At 37.0% G+C, this 12500-nt stretch overlaps 1 protein-coding gene across 1 annotated transcript; it reads left to right on the forward strand.

The window, feature by feature from the left end:
* The first annotated feature begins 4248 nt into the window (after positions 1-4248).
* Positions 4249-6327, forward strand: LOC144440364 (beta-1,4 N-acetylgalactosaminyltransferase 1-like). The gene is made up of 2 exons (XM_078129733.1): positions 4249-4299; positions 4680-6327. The coding sequence occupies exon 2, from the start codon at positions 4724-4726 to the stop codon at positions 6311-6313; it is 1590 nt and encodes a 529-aa protein (XP_077985859.1). The 5' UTR covers positions 4249-4299; positions 4680-4723; the 3' UTR covers positions 6314-6327.
* The last annotated feature ends 6173 nt before the right edge of the window (positions 6328-12500 follow it).

Below are 12500 nucleotides of genomic sequence, written 5' to 3' on the forward strand. Positions count from 1 at the left end.
TAAAGATGGCTATAACTGCTTAGTTTTTTAATGATCTATGTAAGTCAATTTGCAAACATAGGTGTAAAATATGTCCGGTAGTGGAAGACATTTCCACCAAAATATAGTCCAACCTACACTCTCGTCGTTGGTACGTTGGCATTCTTACAATCCCCTTACAAGAGGCATTCAGATCAAATGAAGACACATGAAAAATATAAATGGTATTCCCCCAATATCTTACTTCGTTTGCCCTAGGAATATACGAGTGTCGCTAGACGAGTACTGACAAAACCTTTAGGTCACGAATATTTTCCGGCTGAATGAAGACCAATATTGGAGAAAAACATAACTACATTCACCAGCGCCAGTAATATCAATGAAAGATCAGGGAAAGTAATGACAGTATTTCTAACACAGCAGAACAAGTGACGTAGACACGTATTGAACTTGTTGTGACACAGACACGCTTTGTCGTGACGTTCTAACTACCGGACTACAAGAACAAGGTGTAAATCCAATGTTTTTGGTATGTGCATGGCCATGGTATAATGTATACAGTTTCACATTTGTATTTGTAAAGTAATGGGGAAAAAAGAGACTGGAGTATTTGTCCACCTTGCACTCTCACTCTCTTATTACTCTTCTGATCATGTGAATTGATACAAGCTTTCCTTGACAAAGATGACACTTTAAGTAAAGCCGCATTAGTAACCGAAACTGGATAACCACGTTGATGGAAGTAAGTGCAACATTCAGCAGACCTTTGTCTGAAATCCAAATCACTACTACAAATAAGACGTAAACGAAGTAATTGTGAATAAGGAATGGGGGAATGGAATCTTTACACTTATTAGGATGTGATGAACCATAGTGCAAATATGAATGTGAATCGGTAGGTTTAGTATGAACAGATGTAGCTCTACCATCACCATCAATCCTAAGTGAGATGTCAAGGAAATTGATAGTTAGTTCAGAAATATTACAAGTATACTGAATAGCAGGATTAAAGTTACCATATGTAATCAATAAATTGCATAACTTCCTCAAGTTTGAGTGAAGCTGCACCAACACCATCATCAATAAAGCGTTTATATAAATCTTTTGAACTGAAAATGAGGTATTCCTGATAAGACATAAATACACAAGTATAACTATGACCAAGACAACTAAGTCCTGTAACAACGCCGCGTTTCTGCACAAAATACCTGTCATTAAAGGTAAAATAATTACACGTATGAACAAGTTCAACCAATCTCAGCAGAACGTAGGTAGGAGGGTTGGAATTGAAAGCCATACATACATACATACATACATACATACATACATACATACATACATACATACATACATACATACATACACTGTCATACATACATACATACATACATACATACATACATACATACAGACAGACAGACAGACAGACAGACAGACAGACAGACAGACAGACAGACAGACAGACAGACATACATACATACATACATACATATACATACATTTTCTGTCAAGAAATACATTGTCCCATTTTGCCGCGGTGTGACACGACAAGAAAGGGTTAAAAGTTTAATACCTACCTTCAGAGTACTCTAACTCTAGTATAATGACAATGATACCAATACTCAGTAACACCAAGAATGTTGATATTGTTATCAGAATATGTCTTGGCTGTTCTCTTCGACTTTCCTGACACTGTGAAGGCTTCATCTTACTTGTCAATGTTTGGGTATACGTAATGTATTTGGTGCCGACTTCAATCATGAAATGCTGCTTGTTGAATATATCAATGAACAGATGTATGGACGAATGCACTTTTTAAAGGTATGAGAACATGTGCCTCAAATACTGTAAACACCACGTGGCATGGAATGCGATACACAACATATACATATGTACAGTGGATTTCACAATACTGTTCAGTTTTTCTGTTTGATACAATCACACAGAAACCAACAAGAAACTGCATAGCCATATGCAACACTTCAATAGTAAGATCGTAATTTTTACTACACTTTAGTCTAAATGAAATAAACCATTTAATGTATTGCAACTACATACAGACATTCGGGCGCCAGTGTTTTTCTTAATGTATTATACACACCCGATGAAGGGCGCGTAAACCAAAATGTCCATTGCGGTGTTGATTTGATGTATGTATGGTTGCATGTGTAGTTCATTGTAGCGCGCATGTCAGGTTTCGTATTGGTTTCTGCGTGCTAGTACGTCAAACAAACGAGCTGAACGGCATTGATAAATTCGCTGTATGTGTACTCAGATATGTTAGGGTAGTTTACCCGCATATATATTACCTAAGCCTTTTGTGAAAGAATATCGATTCGAAACGTCTAAGAAATTGATAAGAACTGTATTACTGGTTGCTTTTGCACTGCTATATAAATATCATAGGTACACTAACTTGTATTATATTATACCAGTATATTGATGGTGGAAATCGATGGATCTGATTGGTCTAGACATCGAACTAGCGCGTCTAAAACGAGTGATAATGCACTGCTGGTACGATAATGCACTGCTGGCACGCGTCCAAATTTTGTTCGTCTACGAGCGTTGAGTTGTAGTCCGCCGTGATACTGATAGTGAACTCTTCGAATTGTCAGAGGAGGATTTTCTCTCAATGAGACAATATTTTATGAGAAATTATGAAGGAAATTTCGAAAGCAGCCCAGTCATCGCGTATTTATTCAAATCATCGCCTACTACATGTACTAAGGTCAAGGCGCTAGGCATGCACGAGATCGGATCCCAGCCTCGGCGCGGCTGGAGTGGAAACATTGGTGAGCTGTCCTGTCCTGTCATAAAAATGAAGCAAGTGAAAGAGGTTACACTGGCCGACTTACCATTAATCTAAATAGAAATTTGTCTGGGATCCTGTCCTAGATTATCAGTCATCAATCCGAGAGGGAAATCCTCAAACCCGAAAATCTACTGATGTAACTTCCAGTAATATAAATACATTGTAAATATCAACCTGTCTATCATTTCACCGAGTCGCGAATTCGGCCGGGAACGATCGAAGCACGCTGTATTCAATAAACCACTTCAAGTTTATACCTTGAGTCAAACAGGTTGTTTATTCATCACTGTGCACTTTTAATGAGCCGATCAATGTACAGATTATCCCTAGAAACGATTCGCAGATAAAATAAATCCAGTCGCTGCACGACGTTCACACTGAGGCCAAGATCAGCTGTCTTGAAAAGCAGCGTATTGTTATGCAAATTAGACACAGAGGCGCATATGAAACGAGAAAACGTTAGTTCTTATCTTGTTTCCGATATTTTCAATATACTGGTATAATATAATAGCGATAAACCACCCCCTGGGGAAGGTATACCACTCGGTTTTGACCAGTGAACTCAATATATGCACTCGCTATCGCTCGTGCATATATTTCGTTCACTGGTCAAAACCTCTTGGTATACCATCCCCAGGGGGTGGTTTATTGCTTAAATATTTCATGGTGGTGCAGGTGATTGATGGTCGACCATAGTGAACGTTGATGGCGCTCTTGTGTTTACGTGTATGAGCTGGACACCGTAACGTATCGTGGCGACTTTAATACAACGATCTTTGACCAACTGTATTTCTTAGCATGTCTCAAGTTGTACTAAAACTATCTACTAGCAGCAAGTTTCGATGTTTAATTGTAAACAAATTGTTGATAAGACCAAGGCTGGCTATTCAAGTCACTGATACAGACACATATACAGTCACTCACTTCACTCAGATGGTAAACAAACAACCCCAACATTTGATGTTAAATTAGCAACCACAACACAATACAATATTGCCACTTTGTTTATTATACCAGATTAGATATCCCACAGTATCACTATCCTGAAGACTCTACTTTAAAACTCCACTGGTGAAATATATACTAGTTACACACCAGGGAGTGAAAGATTACACTGTGATGACTAGAGAAACTTGCTGCTAGTAGGTTGTTTTAGCACAGCCTGAGACAGACTAAGAGATACAGTTGGTCGAATATTGTTGTATCAGTGTGTTGTTATGACAATGTCATGCATGTTTAAACATAAATTATATTCGTATGGCAATCAAGTAGATTAGGGTCTATGGAAATTACATTGTACACCACTGCTAATCTCCTACCATATGACACACTTACAGGTATTTGTTTAACACGGTGTCATGCTGTGGATACAAATTCAGAGATCTAGTCCTCTTTTGTGTTTGAATATTATTCAGTATATTACCACCGACAGTTCATATTCAATTTGCTTTTTACGAAGACTCCACATTCTACTAGCACCGTTCATTAGAAAACTCTGGAAAGGGGTAAGTTATAACGTTTTTAATGAGGCGAGTTGACCATATTTTTACGGAACAAATGATACGTTTGCCAGCATCTAGCTCTACGACAATGGCGACATGATGAATTCGCTGCGTGGGTCATATAATCTATATTCTACTGCTAGCAATAATGGAACTCATAACAACAGATTTTCGGTGGAATCGTTCAAAATACATGTATGTTACATGTTTGTTTGTGTGGGAATATTCCGTTTACGTTACAAAGTGTGAGTTCACACATCTTGCAATGATAACGCTCAATTATGCAAACACTGAGTTTTAGCAAAGCTAGTCACGTTGAAGAAAAAGTTGTACAAACCGCTGACGATGTTTACTAAAAATGTAAATATTTATATTTTTTACAGTCGTTAGATGTATATTATACGTTGCGAACTTCAGCACCGAAATTATGGCACGAAAGGTACCCTATATACTGTGCTTGTTGACAGGACTGTGTCTGTGTGTCATCGCTGCACTCCTTTACGAGGTCAATTTCACTGAAAATGTTGCTATTCCTGGACACGATAGAGACATTGACGTGTCTATTGACAGTGACCAGAGAGGGCGAATTTTAGAAATGCTGTCTCGCAATGACGTGAACGAGGATGAAATATTGAAAACAGTCATGCAACAAGATGTGCAAGAGTGTGACTGTGGCGATGAATTTGTATACGGACCTATAAATGGCAATGCCAAAATACAACGAGAAATTGAGTTGGAAACATTAGAACGTTTAGAAAGGCCTTCACAAGAACCAATCGTGATATGTCATGCTATGTCTCCACTGACGTACGTTGGGGGCGGTATAACAGTAGAACCGCTACAAGCGGTAAAGTTGGTTGGGATTTCAATAGACAAGCTATTCTGGCAATCGCTCCTGCAGTACATCAATTTCAACATCACTCTCTCTGCAATACATTCATACGGAGTTATACATGTTACCACCTCGAGTGATTTTGGTGAGAACATTATATTGAATGGGAATGGTAGTCCAAGGTTATCAATTTCTGTTAACGTTGGTACAGATATTAATATCTTGAATATGTTATTAGAGTGTTTGTCGTACCAAAGTATGAAATATGACATTGAACTTCGAGACATTATAAATGTGCGTCTGTTGGATTTCGAAATCAAGGTTCACGTTCATGTCCATCGACAACCCTACCCTCGTTTATATGACGTTGCCCCTAGCGACCACATAAGTAGAAAAGTCAGTATAGTTACAAAGACGTTTGAACGGTACGAAACCGTCAGAGAACTGATCCGCAGCATAAGAGAATTCTATCCGAATGTCACCATAATCATTGCGGATGATTCAGAAAATCAACAAAAATTGAGCGGGAAAAGTATCAAACATTACGTCATGCCGTTCGCTGCAGGCTGGTTTGCCGGCAGAAATTTACTAGTGAGTCAGGTGCGAACCAAATATTTCCTATGGGTCGACGATGACTTCACATTTTCCAAAAATACTAAACTTGAACGATTTATTGAGAAGTTTGAGACACCAAATTTGAATCTTGATTTAATAGCTGGACGTTATGAGGACAGGAAGGGTGATCTTTTAACCAGGAATTATGATAGGGTTATACACAGACGGAGGAGTAGAGACGGATACTGCATGGTGCGTGAAAAGGGAAATCACGGCAAACTTGAAGGCTTCCCACAATGCAACATAACAGATGAAGTAACAAACTTTTTTATGGCCAAAACCTTATCAGTCCGAGACATTGGTTTTGACCCAGCCAACATCTTTGACAGAGTAGGACATTATGAGTTCTTTTGGGATGGTCTTGGCAAGTTACGAATCGCAAGCTGTGATGACGTCACAATACGTCATTTTTTCAGTCACGATTACAGCGAAAAATACGAACATTTTCGACATGCAGAAAATGATGACATCCATTACTATAAGAGACTCATGTTTTCAATTTATAAAAACAATTTGAAATGCTTGGCGGGCATGGATAGGAATATCTATGAAGATTATACCAAATTTTGACGACAAGATTTGAAGGGACATTACTTTCATCTATCTTCATGTAAATTTGCCAATATTTTTGACGAACTTATGATTTGGCAAAACTTCGGAAATAAAATGGCAGTGTCATGGAGTCCAGATACACATAAAGTTTGACGATTGGTGGTTTGCGACATCAGAAAAAGAGTCGTGTTAAGAACTGTGGCGGGAACTTCAAGTTGATCATTGTAAAGCTAGCTGCAGTAGTTGAAGCTGGTCCATTTTTTGTAACTGTTTTGGAATATACAAATGACTTACTCTCTCAATATTGTACATCATGGGGTGTCTTTTGTAGGTAACTTGTGTGTGTATGTGTGTGTATGTGTGTGTGTGTGTGTGTGTGTGTGCGTGCGTGCGTAACGAGACAACGTATTAATGTATTTTATGGTACAGTACTAGTCCTAAAGTAAACGCTATCGACCAGGAATGTGCACACACTTCAAATGTAATAATCATTCACGAGACATGCTGTGACATTACAATACGTGGAAATCCAATCCTCCCGGCAATCTTTATCGTCATACATATTCATCAGGAAATGTGTTGTTCGATAAAATTGACATAGAGGGTCCAATGTATATAGATATAGTAGAATCAGTAGCCCCATCGTGATCACGATTTCAACTTATTACTATTCTACTTATACATAAAAATATACCTCTAAAAAATATACTAATTATTGGTATATTATCAATTTTCAGTGAATATATATTGTTGGTTGTCTGATCGAAAATATAACACTCCAGTTACTGCTAGTGCAGAATCTCCTGAACGTTCAGAATGACTTTTTCAAGTACATACATATATAATAGTTTATTTATAATAACTGCAAAAATGTGATTTACACGAATACGTTTCTTGTCGTTAACTTGTAAACGCCGTTGTTTCATGTGTGTTTTTTTTCTGTAGAAATAGAGATACACACAATCTTTGTTAGTGACCCATAAAGCAAGGACTCCGTCGATCAATTTCATCGTTAAAAAGTAATAAGTTAAACATGAATGAGTTGGCTTCTTACCTGCCATGTGGAAAGATATATGTACACACACCAAGACAAATTTATAGAATCTTTAGTCCCAGTGTGTAATGTATTACCTTGGCTGATCAGGGTGAGTGTTCTAATTAGTAGTCAGAGGACATGCTCGCACGTGTCATTTTCGTTCATTTCAGGATTAAGAGAGTCCCTTTTATTTTTTTAAGTAGGCACGAATTTTATAGCCTAGAATCGAGTCTGGTGGGCGATTGTGCTCTTGCTTTTCCCTTACGTTACTAGAGAACAAAAACCCAGACATTTTAGGACAGTGTTGACAATTGCAGTTTTCGCCCTATATTGCTCGTAACGTTAGTTTTCGCCATATATTGCTCAATGCATTAGTAATAGACCGGGATATTGTCAATAGTCTGCCATTTTGTCTAGAATAATATCGACTTTCTTGACTAATTATCTCTTAGTACACCTATATACAATAATTTAGTGTAATATGTCGGGTTCATTTTAACGTATTACGGTACGTAAAGTATACCAGCATGACGTCACTTGGCACATTATTAACTAATACCGTGTGCGATTCACCGGACGTGACCCGTGAGATGTAAGCAATTTACGTGTGAAGTGATACACAAACACCAGACACAGTGGCATCATAAGGCAATGTGTTTACACAAACTCCAGAATTAGAGTGAACAACAACGTACTGGCCCTGTTGAAGTGTTTGCGGTATGTTTAAAAATACATGAAAATAATAGAAAGGCCTTACAAACACCTGTGTCGATTTCTTTACAATTGGTAGAATAACACTAAGGTGTAATACCCCTGAGGACGTCATAATCCCTATTGAATACAACAGTTCACTAGCATTGCAAAGATCTAGATGACGAGACACCTTGTGGTCATATCATGGTCATAAACACACACCATCGTGCCATGGTGGTCTTGTAACAAGGTAACGTTTGACTATTCAAAAAAAAACTAACCGCCGCGTCAACAAAGGTGGTACTGTACTGTAACACATCGCCACATACTTTGTTCAACAGAGTAATAGAATGAATACTATGGATAAAGTATCATAGTGACGACTCGACTTGATAAACAATTGTTGTCTCAATTTTTACTTAAATATAACGCCCATTTACTACAATGTTCACGCAAATTCCATTTATAACAATTCTGGTTATAAAGTAGATTAACCTGGTATATTAGGCTGATCGTAACAGGGTCATCCACTATCTATAGGTAGTTATAGATTTAGATGATAGAACACATCATATAAAGTCAGACCATATCTTGACACGATGTAAAAACATGATTTTGTAGTTTCTATAGTTCGAGCTTATAAACACCAGCGGCAATGTCTGGGTATATGCACCATATCATGTATGACAAGACATTTGTTTGCCTGAATGCGATGCTACAGATTGCCAGGTATTAGCGGTGATTGAATACGTTAGCGTTTACATATAATTCACGTGAAAAATAGAAAGATAGAAAGAAAGAAAGAAAGAAATGTCGACGCGGAGTACGAGTAACTTAGATTATTGGACTCTATGTGTGTGTGTCTGTTTTACGCATAAAGAAATGCATACATACATACATACATACATACATACATACATACTAACATGCATACATACATACATACATACATACATACACACATACATACATACATACATACATACTAACATGCATACATACATACATACATACATACATACATACATACATACATACATACATACACACACATACATACATACACACATACTAACATGCATAAATACATACATACATACATACATACATACATACATACATACATACATACATACATACATACATACTAACATACATACATACATACATACATACATACATACATACATACTAACATGCATACATACATACATACATACATACATACATACATACATACATACACACACATACATACATACATACATACTAACATACATACACATACATACACACATACACACATACATACATACATACATACATACATACATACATACATACATGTAATTTACATACATACTAACATACATACACACATACATACATACATACATACATACATACATACATACATACATACATACACACATACATACATACATACATACATACATACATACATACATACTAACATACATACACATACACACATACACACATACATACATACATACATACATACATACATACATACATACATACATACATACATACATACATACATACATACATACATACACCAGAACACAACATAATTAACGTGTGCAGAGGGTAAATATAATTGGAATTGATTTGTTTTGTCTGGTGAAAAAGTCACATTTAATTTATGGTAATTTTGCTCAGCGTACAGTTTGTATCTTTTCTTCGGGATTAGTCAGTAAGATGGACCATAGACCCTACAGTAGGGTCTATGGATGGACTTACATTCAAATTATCAAATAGCTCATCAAAAATTGTGATGATTCAAAGTTGGCGTTCATATTTATGTACACCAAGTATGAACTGGAGGCAGTAGTCCATATAAGTCTTTGTGAACAGGCAGTATGAAGCGTGTGAAATTTCATGAACATAGGGAGTCAGTGAATCCGTTGACGGTAGAGAAAGGCCAGCCTAGTGCAACAATTGCATAGCGTGTGATCTACCATTTCCATTTTATCAATGATACACGTCTTACAAAGTAATCCGTCTTCACGCCTACCCGTAGTCGTGATTGAGAATAAGTGGTGTTTGTTTGTCACTATCGTGAAATTCCGTTTAAATTGGAAAGAACGAGGGAAAGCTTAAGTGTTCGTACCACTGAAGACAGCACTTCAACAGGTGAGTGTGTTAAACCACCTTAGTATCCTACATAGTAATATCACTACATTAAGAGAACTTGTGAAAGTTATTGATAATGTATCTCTAAAAAGAACGAAATTAGAACTTGGTTTGAGAAGAGTTTAATAGTAGTACCGAACGTAGACGAACAAGAGTTTGATCTGTTCCAAGTACAAGATATTTCACTGGTTGAATCACTTCTATAGATGGTACTTTATAATTAGAAGGCTATCCATACTACAGCGACCTTTCTCAGCAGGATACCTTAGACGCTATGCACATATAGGCATACTGTTTTTCACTATTCAATCTATTTTTGTCTTCACGTGTGTCTCGATCCACCTGAGTTACTTCACGTCGGACTTTTGTTGAAGAAAGATTATATATTTGTTTTACCTTAAGCATGGCTAGAGGTAAAATACTTCCAGTATAATATTCACTTATATAACGATTTAGGAATTGCCTTGATGATTCAATATGTTTAAGTTCTTCTTTTGATTTGGTATAAGGTTTGTTGGAGGGCTTTTTATTTGATACAAAGATCTCGAGAAAAAGTGCTAAGGACGCGATTGGAGTTTTGAATGAAGGCGTTGTCCAAAGAATAGCTAAAGGCCATTTTTTTCAATAAGGTTATGTTGCCTATTCCTAGCTATTCTGTTTCCGTGGTCAGATTAAGACGTGTTTGGTGACAACGTATGGTTACAGGAACTCACAGAGGCAAGATGCACGTATGTGAGGTAATAAGTTTTTCAAATGGGAGGAAAAATTATAATATGCGAAGATTTTGATTATGGTGTGGTGATTAAATATCTTCGTTCATTTTAAGTGCAATTCGTGAAATATTTTTGTCGTGTCTTCAGAACACGGTTGTGTTGATGTATGTGAAGTGTACAACAGGTCAACTGTTCAAGAGACGGAGTAATGCTTTGTACGACACAAGACTTCCAACGTACAGTGTACGTGCTTTTCTGTCGTATTTCAGCAGTTGTTTTTGTGGTCTTCTTTTGGTGTCGATACGTGTAGTGAGTAGACACTCATCTCAAATGACAAAAGACCTATCATTGTTCACAAAATAATACAAACAGATACCACGTCTAAACTGTTACAATGTATGTGAAGAGCCGTCAGCCAGATATATATATCGGTTGTAGTGGATGGCATGTAAATTGAAAAGATTTGACTGCGCCATGGTATTTCACAAAATACATACAAGAATTCACATTCTTAAGTGCAAGGATTGGAGAAATATCTCCCAAAGCCGTTAAAAGCAATGTTGACGATTGCTATATAATGCAGCTACGATTGTTACCAGGGAGGAAGCACTCAATCGTGAAAATATGGCCTACCACCTGGCTAATTCGCCCACAAATCGTACTAAATTAGCCAGAAGGCTGTACTATTGGTAATGTTGTTTGTCGCTACTGATTCTCCTCTCTTAGCCAAATAGAAACCTGAAACCTATATGAAGTACTAGTTATTATGGTATACATTTCAAGTTGGAGTTAGCAAACCCTCAAAGACGTATTCTGATCACAATAGTAATTTGCAACCATCGGTCAATTAGGGTTAACGTTTAAATACCAAAGAGGTTTCGAGCACTCTTCTCCTTCTCAGAACAATAGCTGACATATTTCCAGTACTGATAAAAGCCCGCTACTTCAACGTAAGAAAAGCAGTATTATCGTACAAGTTTGAGATCTTACTACCTAACTTGCACTTATGTGACATTCTGAGTCAGGATTTGAATATACGTATGGGGAATGGATTATTAATCAGGGCAAAAAAGGTTAAAGTTTGGTCTCTTTGCTGTCATATATAAAATAAGACCCTAAAGTTTACTTTCAAGAGAACAGAGGACTAACTGTTCATAATTTAGACACGGAGAGCAATAAGAGCCGCAAGGCGATGTACCGAATTCAATAAATTGGATAAAAGTAAACAAAATAAATCAAAACTGAACAAAAGGTGGCTTCGAACAATTTTAGGGAATATTCGCGTTTGTCACTTTAACAGAGAATGTAGTGTTGTTTCAAAATAGAGTTACTTGACCCATTACGATTAACACGTTTTTAACGGTAGTTGTAGTACACGTTTGTTGATGGCTTAATGTCATATATCTTATTATCAGCACTGTGCTTGATTTCCTTTTCTGTCTATCTGTATATCATCATTGTGTGGATGTCACTGTCTGGCATTGCAGTAAAATCCCATTATTGTACGTTAACACCAAACATATTTCAACTGTATTGTAACAACAATCGTAAGGATAGCACGGATTATGACGTCACAGTAGTCATGTCAGTTAAATTCATCTTA

Source organism: Glandiceps talaboti, chromosome 9 (genome assembly GCF_964340395.1).
Source record: "Glandiceps talaboti chromosome 9, keGlaTala1.1, whole genome shotgun sequence".
NCBI lineage: Eukaryota > Metazoa > Hemichordata > Enteropneusta > Spengelidae > Glandiceps > Glandiceps talaboti.